The following is an 18,768-nucleotide window of genomic DNA, read 5'->3' on the forward strand; positions in this document are numbered from 1 at the left end:
ACGTGCGAGAGGTGACCACCCAAGCACACCCGCAGTCGGAGGCGGCCCAGCAGCTTTTCATGACACCCTCGTGCCTCGCTCATTTATCTTCTAGAAAAAGTCAGAGCAAAGCCAAATGGCTGGTTTCCAGCTCACACTGAACCTATCTGGACTAACCTGAGCTCGTCACAGTTTTCAGCACATGTGGACAAGGCAATGGCCACAAGGGCGTTCATTACCCAAATGTCCAACAAGCAAATGCCAGCATTTCTAGGCGGACAAAGTATTATGCAATTATCTGGGGGGAAAAGTTTATAATATGTCAATTGATATAAAGCACTAAGTAAAAAATGTATGCAAAGGGGAAAAGACTGGAATGAAATATACCTAAATACTGACAGTGTAACTCTATAGGTACCTAGATCTTGAACTATTTAAATTTTCTTATTATACTTTTGTTTTTCACTACTTTACTAAAATGAGAATACATTCTTTTAAAAAAAACTGCACCAATATTCAAAAGCAATGTGCTGGAACCCAGAAAGCCAACCAATACATCACATGGGGGCAGTGGGCACATCCTGGGGCGCTCCAGATATAATGTGTAAACCAGGCGGCCCGCTGCCTGGGGTGACAGGAGCTCATTATGCATTTTGAGCTGAGCTGCAGGAAGTGGTCTGCAGGCAAAGGAGAGCCCTGCTGATTTAATTCAGGACTGAAGAGATTTCTATTCTCAGGATCTCCTAGATGAATTTTCTCCCAGGCTGAAAATCAGGATCTAACTACTCTTGTCAAAGACCTGCCTGCATGTTTAAGTAACTTTTTCCTGCCTCAGTTTCTACACTTGGAAATGGAGGTGATGTGACCATTAAGATGAACAGGACAGTGCTTAATGATCTCCGCCACAGACATGATACCTGATGCAAAAGACTCCTAGGCAAAGCCTTGCGAAGTAGATCCCAGCCTTTGTTTTCCTGATAAGGAAACAGTCAGGTCAACTGGAAATGTGTCCGAAATCCCAGTGGTAGGTCTGTGGAGGAGCCAGGGTTTGAATCCCAAGGCTGCAAAGACTTGGGGGCCTAAGCGTGGAGCCTTGTCCAAGGTCATCCAGGCAGGGAGCACAGCAGTGATTCCATGAACCACAAGGCATGAATTATGAGCAGCTGAAAATGAATGAGAAACACCTACCAGCCCGGAAAATATGGAACCGCCAGATAAGAGCCACATGCACGGTTCCTAGCTCGTTGCTAGAACACACTGACAGTGGCATGTGACCAGAGGGAATGGAATGCAGCCAAAACAAACTGACCAATTTTACAGTGTCATTAATTTTAGAAAAAAGAAATTAATGAGGGAAACTTCAATATCAATGAAGTTGCAAGAATATAATGAGCTATGCTTGTTCCCATGAGGGACAGCTTTTTAATTATTTTTTCAGATGAAATGCAGTCGCCATGTATTTGATCCATACCCAACCCACGCTCTTTGGAGAGTTAAAACACAATTTCACCCAATGTCAAGTTAAAATAAAAACTCATCAGAAGCAAAAACAACTCCAGGCTCCCAGGGCTCTGAAGGGAAACTTGGCTCTCTAGTTGCTGGTTGGTATTATAGTGACCTTTGTGCTAAACAAACAATTGGCAGATGAATTGTGAGAATAATTCTCTTTGCATCATTAACTGGAACACAAAGGGTTCCACTGGGTTCCAACAGCAGTGGCAAAGAAAACTTGACACAGCCGTGTCTAACACGTACGCCTCCCGACTCGGAGCAATTGCTCTGTGTATCTGGACATCCGCAAGGGGCCCCTTCTTCCAGGGGGAGGCAGACGGTGCCCTTCAAAGAGCCACTTTCCTCTGGCCAGCGGTTCCCATTCCACCTACAGCTCTCCCTGTATCTGTGTGCACGCGTGTCAGTGTGTGTGTGTCCAGATACGCTTGCCTTGGCTCAAAATGTTCTAGTTTCATCTTAATCCCATTCTGCACTTTTAAAACATCATCCACATGTCATACAATTGCACAGAACTATACACAGACATGCACAGACATATAGAACTGAATGCATACGAAACTGGTGAAGTCTGAAGAAACTCCATGGACTAACAGGTATAGTTTCCTAGTTTTGATATTGTACTAGGGTAAAGCATTATGTTACCATTGAGGGAAAGTGGTTGAAAGGTACAGGGGACTTCCCTGCATTTTGGAGAAACTTGTGATTCTATCATTATTTCAAAATAAAAAGGTTTAAAAAACCTACATCCTCAAATAATTCCTTGGATCTCTTGAAAACCGAACCAACCAGCTGACGTAAGAGTGCAGCTCCTTTTAGAAAAGTTAGGACAAAAGGGGCAGAAATCTTGGTGTGGTTATGGGCTGAATTGCATCCCCTCAAAATTAACATGTTAAAGCCCTAACCCTAAGAATGTAACTATACTGTATTTGTAAACAGGGCCTTAAAGAGGTAATTAAGGTTAAATGAGGTCATATCAGTAGGTCCTAATCCAATGCAATTTGTGTCCTTGTAAGATGAGGAAATTACAACACACAGACACCCCAGGGATGTGTGCACACGGAGGGAAGACCATATCCAGGCGCAGGGAGGAGAAGGCCCCACTGCAAAGCCAAGGAGAGAGGCCTCAGAGGAAGCCAACACTACTGATACCTTGATCTTGGATTTCTGGCCTCCAGAACTGTGAAAAATTTAGCGCCTACTGCTTGGGGCACCCAGTCTTGGATGTCCCGCTACGGCTACCCCGGCACACTAACACAGTCCCCACATTCACTCATCTAGTTTTTGTCCCCTGATAACAAGCTCCCCAGTCCTTGGCACCATTTTTAAGAGGGAAAGGGTGGCTGAAGTGAGACAGGAAACCACTTCATCAAGGAACACAGCTCCTAGCACAGAGAGGCAAATTTCAGGTGTCCCTCTGTCCCACCCATGTGAGGCTGGTGCTCAGCCAACTGGGGAATTAACCAAAACATGGAAGGAGGACCGTAATTTTTCAGGGCGGGCCCAGAGGACAGAACCAGAACAGCTGTGGAAACTTATAAGGAGACAGGTTTCTAACACAACATAAAGACAACTCCCTAATGGCTGTCGTGTTCAAAAATGGAATGACCCGCCACGCGAGGGTCTGCTGTCCACGATTCTGGAGAGGCGAGCACAACGTGGAACGCACCAGCTGCCCCTGGCTCAGAAGCCTCAGTTCCGAGCTGCACCCATCTCTCCGCAGAGCACTAGGCGTCATGGCGCAACGCCTCTGTGGAACCCTAACCTGCACTGTTAGCCAGAACACACTGCCCTCTCCTTCCTGCTCCCGCCTCTCCGTCTGGCTTCGACACCCGCTCTCCATTCCAACAGTACCTCTCCCCTTGGATTCCACACACACTGCTCTCTTTCCATCTTCCTGGTTCCTGTAATTTTTGTGTTCTCAAGTCCTCAGATTGTCTTGCGGAATGCCCTGATGTGCCTCTAACCCTCAGGGCCACCCACCAGTCCCCTAGCCCCTATGCCAGCCTTGTGACAGAATTCAGACGCACCTGGAAAGAAAGAGCACCCGCAGACCCGGAGCCCTGCAACACCCAGCTAAGCCATCTAAGGCAAGCTACTTAGCCTCCCAGAACCACGGAGTTTACCTGTCTGCTTCATTTACAACAGCAAAAATGCAAAAACCCCATGCCCAACAAAAGGGGCCATTAAATACTAAGGTTTACATTCATGAGGGAATACTGCGTATACAGAAATGACGCCAGAGAAGAATTCTGAGTGACAAGGGGACGCTCAGAAATGCTGAGAGAGAAATAAAATCGCAAAGCACTGTTTATTATAAACGTGTTTTTGTAGCAAAGAATACCAGGACACAAAATACTTTATACAATCATAAAGCTAAGAGTAATTATTTTCTAATTAATCTTTCTCTGTACTTCCCAAGATGTCAACAGCATGAATGCTTTTTAACTAGAAATAGTTATTTTCAAAATCTTTCACACTCCCATCTTGGCTTGTTCCTCCTTAAAGAAAAAAACCAAGAAACCACCAACTGACATAGCAGCCTAACAAAGGGACCCAGCAGGTCCAGGACACTAGCTACTTATTCTTGCCTACAGTACAATGGGCCATGTTTGAACTTGGAGAAACAGGGCAGCTAAGCAAACCAGGCTCAGGGAAGGTCCCCACACGGCTGGGCGGCGTGGGCAGCCTCCCAGAGGGTCAATTCTTAGACCCACTCGTCAAGTCGCTTCCACTGCCACTCTGCCCAATCGTCCCTGAAGGAAGAGTGTGAGTGCCACGCGTCACCGACGGGTCACCATCTAGCCGAACCGCGAGACTTGGCTCCACACTGCACTGGAGTAAAAAGAGTGCCAGCAGAGCCATGTCCCCATTCACTGGGTTTTGTCCCCTGGTAATGAGCTCCCTTGGCTCCCGCCCCACACTGGAAAGAAGCGGCCGCATAATGGTGCCAGCCAGAGAAGCCCCTTGTGAACGGCCCATCGAGGAATCTAGGAGTTGGCAGTGGCTTGGCCACACAGGCCAAAGCAAATAGCCATTTCAGTGGAAAATATTAGGTGGACTCAAGATGGAATGCGTCACTTCCCCCTGGTTGTTGCGGGGTCAAAGATGTGGCCACAGCCGTGCAGCGGGCCCCCATCCGGCAACCCACGACACAGGCGGCCCGGGGGTGGGTCTCGTCACCAGCGACTAGCAGCCCGAGCGCTGCATGGTTTTCATCCCCTTCCCTGCTGTTACCCACGGTAAGGGGTCAGCTGCGAGCGAGCGGTGTGTGACACAGGCCGCATTTCTAATCCTCTCAACCTCCCGTCCACACTCACATTTCAAGCGTAGGACCAACTGGCGGCTGGTCACGGGCCTCTATCTTAACCAGCTTTTCAGGAGCTGAACCCGGAGGCACACTGCTGTTCCACCCCAGTGGGCACACATTTACACCCACAACCCCAGCGCCAGTCCCTTCACACTTTCCTCCTCTCTGCAGGGACTTAAGAGGCTGTAACTCATATCGATTCTGTTCAGCGGGCTCCCCTGAATACTTCCCAAAGCAAAGTTAATGGCTTCAGGAACAAGCTCCCTATTACAGCAGATAAATGCTAAAATAGTCTCATGATCACTGACACTTTTTTACGACCTGTACAATAAATGAATGAACCAGTTATGTTCTGCGTATACTATGGCCTTCTTAAATTGCTCCTAGAGAATTCGAACCGTGCTTGGAATAAAAGGCCACCTAGCGACGCCAGGCTGTGCCGTACACTTGCTCTCTGCTGTTCCCTGAAAACGCAGATTCATGAAACCAGCTAGGAGACACTCTGAGGGTCCATCTACATGGCCCTGTGTTGTCATGATTTGGAATTTGGCCAGATGGACCAGAGCCACCAAGATGTCCATGCACCATGCAAATAGCAGATGCTCTCTGACTCTGTAACTACGATAGAGGAAAAGGGCGTCCAAGTAGAAATTTGGCCAAAACATTCTTGATAACGTACGCTCATCGCAAATCCCACACAGAAGGGCTCAGAACTGGATAAGGCCCCTCTGCCCAGGCCTCCACCTCCCACGCCTGAAACCGAAACACCTCCTCATCCTACAGCTGTGCACACCCAACCCAGGCCCCATCCAAGGCAGGGAAATGCCACGGCCCAACTGGTCAGGGAAGACTTCCAGAAGAGGGCTCTGAGTCCGCCGCTCTGGAGAGGAAGCCCTGAGCAGAGGTAATTTAGCATTGATATTACTCAAGGAGAGATTCTGGGGAGACATTTTTCTATTTATTCCTACCATCAGAAACAAGAACTTAGCTTTTCACTCTCCAGTTCCTTCTCTGTGCTCTGATTTATCTGCTTGCTGTTATCACTGCCAGAAAACATTTCTCCCCGAGTCCTAGGGTGACATCCATCAAGTCAGAGACCAACTGGCTGGACTTCAGGAGACTATTTTGGATACACACTGTGGCCCATGTCCTACTCTGCAACAGAGTCACATGGAATGGCTTTTACTTAAGCTTTAAACATAACGAAGTGTAAATGATTTCCCTGGGCCCCTGTCCCTACTGTGCCCAGCTTCAGACACAGGGGCGGGGGCCCCTAACCACAGGGGGAGAGGAACCAGCCGTCCTTGAACTGAGCAGTCTTCTCTTCTGCTTTGGGTTCCATGGTTGGGTCAGCTCACAGGCATGACCCTCTCACCTTGAGCCTGCCCAAGGAGGGATGAAACACACATCTGCAACATATTTGTTTACCAAAAGCATCCTCTCCATAGCTGGGACAGAAGGGGACAGAGGAAGGTCCTGACACTACCAGGCCCTCCTGGCTCGGACAGCTTGAGCAGTGTATGCTGACAGCTTGGCAGATGGGAAGCATTGTCTCAAATCCTGTTCAGTTCTGTGGTAACCCAAACCTCCACCTTATGGTGGACTTTGTATCTCTAGGCACACAGCTTCCACTGGTATGGGTAATTTTCTGAAAGCTTGGCACTCGGTGACTGGGGATGTGTCATATAATCCAACGGCTAGTGGGAGGCCCAGTTATACTTGGTAAACAAGGGGTGGAGGTGCTGGGCGGGCCAGCCCCGCCGTACAAATGCCCGTGCGGCAGGACCCAGAAGCAGTGACTGGTGACCCAGGTGCCCCTGCCCCTCCGAACAGCAGACGCTCCCATTTACTATACGAGCAATTTGCCACTTAGACATTTCTTAACCCCATATCTGCAAATGGCTTCCATTCTTCCAGTATAAAATATCAGAAACTTGCACAATGCAAAATAACTTCAGAAACTCACACGTATCTTATTTTTTCCAAAATATCCGGTTCCAACATATACACCCATTACAGGAAAAAAAAAATTATCCAAAGTCACCAACTCTAAATGACACCAAATGCCAACTCATTGACCCCCAAGTCTGTCCTGGTCCAAACAGCCCAGAGTCCACACGCACTGGGAAGGGCAGGTAAGTGAACATAAAACTCTTCCTGACTGTGTCTTCCCTCTTGAGGTCTGCTGATGCTTTAGCACAACAGAGCTCAAGGTCTGCACAGTGAAATCACCGGGGGAGCTTTTCTAAAATGCTTTATACTCAGGTTGCACCGCAGACCAACTACACCAGATTTTCTGGGGGTACAGCTCAGACATCAGCTTTCAAAATCCCTGACTTTTGAAGCCAAGTTCGAGAACCAGTGCTCTGGCAAAATACAGAGTTCACGGGCGCACCTGTCCTTCCTTTGTCAACACGCCCAGGATACTAACACAGCACAGAACCAAAGAGAACCATACCCCGGCCCCGGGGCCGCGCCTACCTATGTAGAGCGAGGAGTCCTTCCTCCGCACGTGGTCATCGATGTAGGAGACGCCCAGGGGCTGCACGGGGGTAGCACCGATGCCCAGGAGCACCTGGGCCCCAATCAGCAGCAGGTACATCATGTTGGTGGCAGTCCGGCTGCGGCAGATGAGGTCAGGGTCAGGACCCTGGTCGCCGTCTGAGCCGTTGGCAGCACAGACGTCACGGCCCTCGGCGCCCCAACGGATCTCGCCGGCTTCGTACTTGTACTGGTGGGTCAGGAACTCAGGCAGGGCGGACAGCAGCGCGCCCAGGGCCATGACGATGCCCCCACAGCCGATGAGGCGCGGCCGGTGCCCACGAGCCCCGAAGTAGCTCACGAAGAGGATGAGCGCCAGGTTCCCGATCTCGAAGCTGCTGGCAATCACGCCCACGTCGGCACTCTGCAGGTTGAACCTCCGCTCCAGGGTGGTCAGCACGCTCACCTGCAGGGGCAAAACAGCATCTCAAGTCACTCCAGGGGGACACCAGTGGGGCAGCCCCTTTCGGGCCTCCTGGCGCACCGAGCCCTCCCCCCAGAGGTTTGTACCAGATGCAAGAAGGCACCTGCGCAGGGTGATTTAAATCTGAAGAGTCCAAAAACGTTTACTTAATATGATAACCCTAGTCACACAGCTAAAGAATTAACTTTCTCGCTGGCAAAGAAGTTTTTCTTGGCCTCTTGCCATCCTGAAAGGTTCTGCTCACTCAGGAAGCACTATTTCCCTGGCTCCACAGCAATGTGAACCCATGCATCCTGTGAAAGTCCAGAAGTCTACCACTTTTACATGCTCCCAACTACAGCCTGTTTATTTGTAAAGCCCCGTCTGCGAGAACACAGGAGCAAGGGGCTTCTCACCAGGAGGTTAGCATAACTGAAGAAGATAAAACAGAAACCTGGATGACAAAATGGACAAGCTCAATGTGAGCTCGTTAGATTAATCATTAGCTCTTCACCTTCTTCTAGAAATGTCCAAACAACGCAGGTGTCCCTAGAGGCTGCCAGGTAAACCCATTCTGGACTGGTCTATGCCCTATTGCTCCACCAAGGTCCCCCAGGGGGAATATTTTTATGATTTCCCCCACCTGTGTATTCTGGCCTGCCTTGCATTTGCTTAACAAATATTTACTGGGTATCTGCTGTTGGTCTGATGATGCCTGAGACACAAAAGACGAAAACAAGGAAGAGATGACACCTGACTGAAGACGCCACATAGCAGAAAGGTGCACAGGAACCCAACTGTCACACAGAGCAGCTGGATGCTGCATTAATGATGCAAACATCACGCTGAGGGGGGTCAAGAGGAGATGCTTTATTTTCAGGCTTCTTAGGTGGAGAGAAAATGTAAATGCCCTTTCTCACTTGCTGTCTGCAGGTTCCTCACAGGTTTATGAGCAAGACAGAGTTCCTGTCACGGAAGATCTGGCAGCCGCAGCTGGGTGGCAAACAGCTCTGCAGCAAAGGGAACAGTGTAAGCAAAAGTTGGGCAGGGCGATTTAATCGTGGAAGGGAAAATAGTAGGAAAGGTAGACTGGGGACAAATTTTAAGCCACAGAGGCTGTCCTAAAGAAATGAGACAATCGCATACAGATCATGGAGGGAGGAACCCCTGGTTTGAATCCCACTTAGTAGTTCCTTTATTAGCTCTGTGACTTTGATCAAGTTATTTAAACCGTTCAACATTGATCTCTATGATATAAGAATACCTCCCTACCGGGACGGATGTGTAGGCTGGAACTAGTGTATGCAAAGTCCCTCTGCACAGAGCAGACTTTCTGTCCCTGGCGGAGAGTGCAAGGGAGAGGCCTCCGAGCAGGGGGACGCAGAGCCAAGGCCCTGGACCAGAAGGCCTAGGTCCCTCCAACTCTGAGACCTTAGACAAGACACCCTGTGCTTTCACCTCCCGATCCGTGGAATGGGGGGGTAAGACTGCTGCCCCCTCAGGCTGGGTCAGGAGTAGAGCACAAGTGCTAGGGGAGGGCCAGCTGGGACCCCTGTCACTCCTCTGAGGCCAGCGGGGAACGGCAAAGGGTTTTAAGGCATATGAGGACAAGTAGGTGTGACCACAGTGTGGACAATGGATGGTGGGAGAGTGAAGGAATGCCAGCAGAGAAAAAGACTGGGCTACAATTAAGCAGAGAGAGAAGAAAAGACCCGAGTCAACACGGTGGCAATGGAAATGAACAAAACAACTTGAGCACGGCAGAGGCAGAGTTATATCCTCGGGGAGGCTGGCTCTGTCAGCTCAGCAGGGTGGGTGTTGCCAAGGAAAGGAGGAGGAGAGACCCATGGATCTAGCCTTCCTCCAGATGTAGAAGTCCGTGCACTGGTCCACAACCTCCCAGAAGGCTCAGGCATGGGTGCCTACGTGCACACCCTGCATACACGGGTGATGCTCTATTTGCCTTTATTGTAGAAACGAACAACAGCCCAGTGATTCTTCTTGGCCTTACTTCCAACTCCACACATTTACACAGGCTCCTTGAGCCCCTGAGACTCCCCTTGCACTTGGAAAGCACTAAAAATTTCAGGTGCCTGGGCCCTCCCAGTGCCTGACCAATTGGTCAGGAGAAGCCCAGGCGCTGAGATTTCAGCAAAGACCCCCAGGTGACGCTATGAGCCACACAGTGCTACCACAAGGACACACAGCTGCAGTTCGTCCTTCAGCATGGGTCCTGGGGGAGCTCTACACGGCCCTGTCCTGACACAGGCACGGGCCCCCATCCGTGACCTACGACAGGACATCTGCGCACCCGTCACCCACACGCCAGTTCCGATTCCTGTTTCCACTGTGCCTTCTAGCCCAGTCAAGGCCAGCTCACAACTCAGTCAGCCATACTTGTGCGGCTCGATTACTATTTTTCAAACACCAAGTATTTGTAGTTGTGGAGGAAAGAAACTCAGGAAGTCCTGGTCTCATTAAAGTGGCTTTCAGATGCTCCCCTGAACATTCTGAAAGGTCTGGGTGAGTAAACACACAGGTTTTTTTATTTATTCACCCTTTTCCTCCGTAACACAGACAAGCACGACGGAATGCGCTCCGCCAGAGGCTCTGTCAGGTGATGCAGCACTGGAGCGGAACCCAGGGAAGGCAGCCTGACTGCCCGGGGGGTGGGGCTTCAGGGTGTCACCCAGGCCCTTGTGGTGACTGTTAAGAGATGCCCAGAAAAGTCCGGATGCAGGAACAAGCAGGGACACATCTAGGCAGGGCCCCTGGGTACACTGCAGTCACCTCCAGCAGTCTGGTGGCTCTGCAGCCCAGCGACCTCCGTCAGGACAGTGACAGGCCGTGAACATGGTAGGAAGGGTGGGCAGGTGGGAGAGGGTTAGAGCAGAAGCCCTATTTCATTTCTGCCATAAGGCTTAACGACATCCACACTTGGCAGCACATCTGAAACATGACAGCCGCTCTGTTTGAACAGGTGTGCCCTGCCATAAACTATCACGCAGGTATGGATATTTATGATGACAGATAAGAGTGGACGGGATAGAGACAGTTGTTGTCGAAAGAAAAATAATTGGCCCTTTCAGAGAGCACCAATGCGCGAGCCTGCAGCTCTTGTCCTGCCTCAAACCTGCTCTTGGCAGGGTGACCCACGGGGGTGACAGGAAGAAGCAGGGTCTTTACCCCCGTGACTCAGCCTCAGGGACGCCCATCTGGCTCACACTTTGTGGATTAGATCAGAGGCTAATGTCTTCAGTTACTTGAAACATGATTTTGAGAAGATGAACTAATGAAGCATGCACAAGGCCATGAAGCCCACTAGTGGCTTTCATGTGGCCATGAACAAGCCATCGATGAAGATGACACACGCTAAAGGGAAAGACTACCTTCACATAATGGGTAGCAGAACTGACGGAAAACATCTTGATCCTTAGAGCCCAAGGAGACGAAACTCCAGGAGCAAAACAGAAAAGGAAGTGTCCCTGCCGTGTGCCAAATGAGTATTAAGTTGTTATTATTAAAAGAATGTAATATTTACCAGGTTCCTACTATCACAATTCAAAAAAGAATTCGCTTCCATTTCACAATCTCCTGAGCACCTGGTTAAAAGAATAAATACCAGTCCCCAGACCCAGAGATGAGGCCCGGAGTCCGAGGGTTTGTGAAACTCCGGGGTTTCCGACGCCCAGCAGGGGCCGGGCACCACACCACTGGCATTGCAGGTCCACACCCGTACTCGCCATCCAGCTCGAGCTGTGGTTCTCACCCTTGGGTGGCAGCAAAATCACCCAGAGGCTACCGGCCCACCGGGCTCCAAGCTCAGTGTGGGGATCAGCAGCCCGCGGCGCGGCCAAGGGCTACAGTCCCCGCACGTGCCCGGGTGGAGCTGATGGCGCTGGTCCGGGGCCAGCACTCTGAGAACTGCTTCTCCCCTGGACTCCCTCTCTACAGCAAACCCACCCTGCTCAGGATGAAAGAGTTTGTTTTTTAAAATTAGGTACCAGGTGAAAACACGCCCTCCTTTCCAGCTCCCCGAGAAACGAAAGGAGCGCTGCACTTTGGAAAGGCTCACCTCTTAGGGGGCCGGAACGGCAGTCAGGCCAGCTGCTGAGGCGGGGGCCCAGACCAAAAGGGAGACCACCAACTCATGCTGCCGCGAATGTGATACGCCCGGAGGCATCAGAGACCAGGTACAGATGAGCCCTGCTCACCTTCCCCAGGGTCGGGGTTGTCAGGAACGCAGTTAGCAGCCACGTTCTCCGGAGCGGCACCTAAAGCTTGACGGCGCGCACGAGCCCTCCCACGGCCCACCTCTGCCTTGCGCAGTGGGGCCTGCACCTGGACAGGAATCCCCTGTGCCTGCCCGCCGCCCGTCGCCCGCCTGCACCACCAGCGCGCTGATGTAACTATGCTGTGAGAGCTGGGCCCGAGCACGAGTCTTGTCCAAGCTCCCCAGGTGACTCCCATGTGCAGGCAGGCAGGGGTGTGTGTGCGCACAGACCCCTATACCCTGCAGCCTGGTCACGCTGGTGTGGCATGGGAGCAGGGGAGCCTCCAGGTCAAATCTGCCTTTGAGGGATGGTGGGTACATACGTATATGCATATGCCGCAATGCAACGACTTAAACACACACGATGTATCCACTTTGCATGTTTTTAAGCCTTAATTTTAAAATATTTTTAAAAACGGAAAAAAAGAATCTGGCTTTGACAGCATTTGGCCAACTGTTCTGCACCTGTTTCCACATCGGCACAGTGAACAGCAGCACTTGAGTGTTATGTGATCACAGCTGGCACACAGTAGGCAGGCATGCCCCATCACCGGTATGCATGTTTTGGTTCCGTTCCGTGCACACTGCCTACTCCGTGGGACACACAAGAGACCTAACCACGACAGAGACTGCACCTGGCCTGTGGCAGCTTACAGTCTGAGGAGGGCGGAGAGGCACAATCAAATCACAGCACAGCCTCTAGCTGTTCCCATGACGAAAGTGGCAAAGGGCTCAAGGGAATCAGCACCTACTGCGTATGGCCCATGTCTGGGTACAAGACGAATGAACTGGATTGTAGCAAAATTAGGGGGAGCAACGGGGGTGTCACAACATTCTCAGAGCAAAGCTCAGTGGCCTGAGGAGGCGTTGCCTGGTGGAAGGGAAGTTCAGACAGCCTCTGGGGACAGGAAAGACCTTTTGACCACACAGCACTGTGAGGAGTCTTCTGAGATAAAATGGCCTAAACGCAGGCTGAGGGACTGCTGCCCTTAATTTGGAAGTCCATGGGGAGCCAAGGAGGTTCTTGAGTAGGAGCCATCCATCAGCCACGTTATCCTGGCGCTGCGGCGAAGTACAAAGAAGAAAGTGCCCAGTTTCAACAGTACCGGTGAGAAATGAGGCTCCAGCAGGGCAGTGGTGGCAGAACGCCAAAGAAGGGTGTCTGTGTGAGAGATGCCTCCAAATAAAAGCACTTCTGCTCTGTGGGGCATGGGACAGGACAGACCCCAGCAAGCTACCTGGGTACCTGAGGAAGCTGCAGCCTCAAACCACATGCCCAGCAGCAGGGCCCACGTCAGGGAAAGCAGTCAGGAGGTGTCAACCCCACGGAAGACTGCAGTCACACAAAGGAGCCTGGAACAGGGAGGAACTCTTTTTTTACTGCAAAGAGCCAGAAAGTTAACGTTTTAGGCTTCTAGGCAACATGGTCTCAATGGCCGCTACTCGACACATCCTAGCACAAAAGCAGCATCCACAGGCAACACACAAACGATGAGCATAACTGTGTTCCAATCACACTTGAAAAGGATCGAGCAGTGTGCTGGCCTCGGCCCAAGCTCTGCCAGTGCGGTTTGGGAAATCATCTTATTCCTGTGTGTGGCCATTAACAGCAAATCTGACGCACCCCTCCTACTGACACCAAAAAAGTCATTTCAGACACAACTCTAGTGCAAGTTTGTTTGTTTTTATAACCCATAAAACTAATCTGAAAGCCAACTTCACTTTCTTCCCTCACGGGCCCGTCTTCTTGCAGTAAAGCAGGGAAGGGACTTGACCACCGAAGCCTAGGAGCGTTGCCCTCCGTGAAGCCGCCACAGCAATTTCATTGTGTGCGGCAAACTGCGTAGTTTTGCTTTTCATCTGAACAGCAGCTCCTCGGAGCAAGTAACTCAAGGCACAGGAGAAAGGGCACACCCAAGGCATCCACTTGCGAATCCAGAACCCACGTTTTCAGAACCAGCGAACAGAAGACAAAACACCTCCCGTTATTGCGCTGGTGGCGAAGAGACCACCAGCCTGGCTCACAGGTCAGCTGGGGAAGAGAGACATGCAGTCAATGCTGCTTTATTTCTGATGGAAAAATCTAGCCTGTATTACGACCACATTATAGATACGCGGAATAATTTTTTTTTAAATGATTTTATTTATTTTTAGAGAGAGGGGAAAGGAAAGAGAAAGAGAGGGAGAGAAACATCAACACAAGAAAGACTGCCTTCCATACACACCCCAACTAGGGACTGATCCCACAACCCAGACCTGTGCCCAGACCGGGAATCGAACCAGTGGCCTTCCGCTCTGCTGAAAGCGATACCCAACCCACAGAACCACACTGGTCAGGGCACATGGGTGTAATTTCACAACCATTCTTCTTTAAAAGCCAGGTAAGAATTACATGGAGAATCTCTAATGCAAACATAACTCTGGACTCCAGCCCACACGGACGGCAGGAACAGGAGCAGACGGAAACCACCAGAGATTCTGAGCACCACATGCTAACTGTGAGGCTTAGGCACCTGTAACTCCTTTCTCCTGTGTGTAACATGGAGACAACAGTTGTGACCTCTCGGTGGGCCACCGGGTTCAAATGAGCGGCAACACCCTGTGCAACAGCCGTCACTGGGGCTGCGGCCGTGCCCGGGGTTGCGAATGTGCAGCGCGGCTTCGCCCACCCCTGCAGCAGCATCCCACTGGGCACCTCTGCCCCTGGGGCTTTACAGAAGCACCTTCGTTTTCTTGGCCCATCCTGAGAGCGAGCACCTCACCCGGCTTTCCTCGGAGAGGCCTCATCGGTCTTGGTCCCTGAGGCTTGGTCTCTGCCATTTCCAGCCTCTTTCTCAGACTGTTTTTCCCTTTACACCCTGTTCCTTGGTTTCTCTCATCAATTTATTCTCCCAATAACTCTGTTCCCTGAATGCCCCTATAGTACATCAGAAGCGTGTTTTTTTTTATTATTCTTTATATTTAGTGAAATTTTATGTTCAATTAATTCAATGATAATGTGTAACATTTTATGATTCTCTTCTTTTAAAAAAAATCTCTAAATTTAATTGCTTCCTACTTACAAATCCCATGACAGATTTTTCTCCGTATCTCAGTGGTTCCTCATAGAAAAACAAAAATTCTCCATCTCTGCTGAGGACAGCTAATAGAATTTTCTCCCACTCAGTTATCAAGCCATATATTTTTACATCAGGAAGTTTTACACCAGGCTGACTATTATTAATAGTTTGTGTTTAGCATCTTTCACACAACAACTTCAGGTAATTTTTCAATGCACAATTTATGTGCCGCCAGGTCTCTTTTATTACAGAAGCTTCAGGAACGAGAGGAATTAAATGATTTCCTCACCATTCCACAAAAACGCATAGAGGACCAGATACAGCCCTAAGAAAGAGATTTCTGTCTAACGCACTAACGACTCACATACATACGTATGTACGTACGTGTACACACACACGGGCGGAACTGTCTTCACTGACTCAGGCTTCTCCATGTGCCCTAGGGACCGGGCTTACTGTCAGAGAAATGGAAACCCCCACACTGAGCACCTGCGCCACGCCCAGAACTAATCCAGGGGCTGCAACTGTCCTCAACCGACTCACGGTAAAACAAGAGAAGGCAACAGTGAACACAGGCAGTGTGCACCGGGGGCGAACAAAGTTTCTCTCCACCGGAATACAGAGAAGCACCGTCTCTCTGCCCCCGTGAGAGGCCCTGACCCAGAGGGTATGGCTGATGGGCTTGCTCAGGCAAGCAGAGCCAGCCCTAAGCAACCGGCAACCAAACTTGCTGTTCAGAAAAAAATCTTAAATTAGTGTGGAAAGTAATGCACAGAAGAAAAGAGTTATGAAGTCACATATCATTTTGAAAATTTGGGGTTGGAAAAAAGGTAAGCAGGCTTCTTTACTACAAGACACAGGAGAGATTTCCAAATGGTAAAACTGATTTTTAGTCACCCATCAAAATATTGTCTAGTATTTCTCGACACTCTTTAATGATGGAAACTATAGAATCTTTTTTTAAAATACTGAACATACCTTGGGGGGAGAAAACATATATATACATACATGTATATGTTTATATACTTTTAGAAATGCCAGTTATGCTTTTAAGTAAGTATAGAAAAAGCTCTGCTTCTCCTAGCAAATATTTTTATTCCTTTTCTCAGTCTAGCTACCTCCAACCAAAGGCTATTAAGCAGTGTGACTATAGCTGTATTTCCCTTTTTGCTCTGCCTACCAGGAGCTTCAGGCTCAAGCCTGCAGCCACACTGGAGCAACGGTGTGGGATGCCAGGGCTGCACATTAGCAATTCATTTCTTTTTGTTCCTGGACTTGAAATCCTACCCCTAATTCCACAGGAATACACTACTCTACCAGGGCAGAGCACAAAATCAGCATGCACGGATTCCTCTAGAGCGCACCACCAGACGGGGGCGTTACGTGCTAAACACCAAGATAACCTGCTTCCACCTCGTTATATCCTCTTGGAAATGCACCCCACATATAAGCAGAGGAGGAAATAATACGGTTACCAAGCTTAGGAGGCTGCCAGATAAACACGGATGGGAAGAAAATGGGTCCCAGGCCCCAGTAACCTGATGGCCATTCCTGGCTTCACATCCCACTGCCCTGCACCCCCTCCCCTCTCTCTCTGCCCCTCAGGTTCCCCTCCAGACCCTACCTGCCTCAGTTCTGTCTCTCAACCCTCACCCCTGAAGTCTCCAAGGACATCTGTAATGGTCCCAGTCCTCTTTCCTGTCTTCCCTCGCCCAGTCCATCCCCATTCGGTTTTCTGCTTCAAACTCCCTGGCGACACCCCCGCCACCTGGAAAAGCCCGCACTCCTTGTCTTGGGGTGACAGGACCGCCGGGATCTGACCGCATCCTGCTTCTCCCGGGCCTCCCACAGCCTTCCGACCCCTGTGCGCACGTTGCTACACTGGCCTGGATCCTTCTCGACCCCTGGTCTGCAAATGGGCCAGAACACCACCTGTCCCACTTTACTCTCCCCCGAAATCCCTACTTATCCAGCCGCAGGCAGCTCAAAAGCCACTTCCTCTGGGAACCCTCCCCGCCCCACCTTCTCCTGGGCAACTGCGGCACCCGACACAGACTCTCACGCAGCTGTCGTGACTGGGGCCCGTCCGGCATCTCTCACGAAGGCCGAAAGCCCCTTGAAGGCAACCCCTGCCTAGTCTTGTCTGCAGGTCTTCCTTGCAAGAAATACTAAAGGAATTCCTTTAGGTGGAAAGGAAATGACACCACACAGAAACTCAATTATACACACAAATGTACACTGAGAAGTAAAGAGTGCCAGGAAATTTGAATATGTGGGTAAATACAAAAGGCTGCAGAAATATATCTATTTCCTCTTAACTTCTTAAAAGGCATAGGATTGCATAAGAAAAACACTGCATTGTCCAATTCAGAACATATATATATATATAGATGTAAAGATACGGCAATGGCACAAAGGAAAGGGAAGAAATGAGGCTATACTGGGGCAAAGTTTCCATTTTTATAGGAATTAAGGCAGTACTGGTCCAAAGTAGACCATGATAACTTAAAATGCATACTGTAGATGAAATCACTAAGAAAATGATTTAAAACACATGGTGAAAAGGAATTAAAATGAAACATGAGAAAATACCTATTTAACACAGAAAAAGGCAGTACAAATATGACAGATGGAAACCCAACCACATCAACCTCATAACAGAGCCCCACGACACAATGCATAAGCAAAAGCTGACAAAATGAGTGGAGAAATAAACAATTCAATTATAGTTAAGGCTCTTAATATTCCATTCAATAATGGGTAAAACAACTAGACAGAAAATCAGTAAAGATAAAGATGATTTGAACAATACTTTCTTCCAGTGTTAAAACTCAGGAATAAAATGACAAACAACCCAATATGTTAAAAAGGCAAGTAATTTGAATAGACATTTTACTAAAAAAAAAAAACAAACAAACAAATCTCTAATATGACTTTGAAAATATGCTTAGCATAATTAGTCTTTAGGAAAATTCAAATAATAATCACAAGGTTGCACAGCCTGCACACTAAAATGGATATAATAAAAAATACCGACAATACCAAGCATTCACGTGGATGTGTAGAAACATTCATACATTATTAGTAGGAATGTCAAAGATGAAATGGTTATAAGTCACTTTGGAAAACAACTGGGGAGTTAAAAAAGTATGTAAATAAAAGTATATGTATTTACCATATGACACAGAAATTCCACCCCCAATCTGCCCAAGAGAATCGAAAACATATGTATACAATGGATAAACAAAACGTGGTATATGTGTAAATCCAATCCTAATCCCATCCAGTGAATCCAATACCTACTAAATTCCAATACCCTAAGCAAAAAATAGTATAGTATTCAGCAACGAAATGAAACAAACTGCCAATACATACTACGAGGCAGATTAATCTCAAAAAGATTATACTAATTGAAAAGCAGGATGAAAAAGACTATATACTGTATTATTCCATTTATATACAATGTCCAGAACCGACAGATCTACAGGGAGAGGAAGCAGGTTGCCTGGGGCTGGCGGTGTGGAGGGACCCAGCTTCAGGAAAATGTGGGCATGAGCGAGCTTCCTAAAATGATGGGAATGTCACAGCACCAGGCTGCGGTGATGGCTGCACAACTTAATAAATTCACTACCAATTATTTAATTTGTAGTTAGAATGCATGAACCTTCTGGTGTATAAATTATACCTCAATAAA

General features: G+C 49.0%; 1 protein-coding gene across 4 annotated transcripts in view; it reads right to left on the reverse strand.

Annotated features, from left to right (window-relative positions):
• Positions 1–18,768, reverse strand: part of SLCO3A1 (solute carrier organic anion transporter family member 3A1) — a 191,801-nt gene that overhangs the window by 138,468 nt on the left and 34,565 nt on the right. For all 4 annotated transcript variants that reach the window (XM_054585204.1, XM_054585186.1, XM_054585212.1 and 1 more), the window contains exon 2: positions 7,280–7,745. In XM_054585204.1, coding sequence (XP_054441179.1) covers positions 7,280–7,745 — 466 coding nt within the window. The remainder of the gene's footprint in view (positions 1–7,279; positions 7,746–18,768) is intronic.

The sequence above is a fragment of the Pteronotus mesoamericanus genome, unplaced genomic scaffold (genome assembly GCF_021234165.1).
Source record: "Pteronotus mesoamericanus isolate MK-2021 breed Mesoamerican mustached bat unplaced genomic scaffold, CSHL_Meso_final contig_1205, whole genome shotgun sequence".
Taxonomy (NCBI): domain Eukaryota; kingdom Metazoa; phylum Chordata; class Mammalia; order Chiroptera; family Mormoopidae; genus Pteronotus; species Pteronotus mesoamericanus.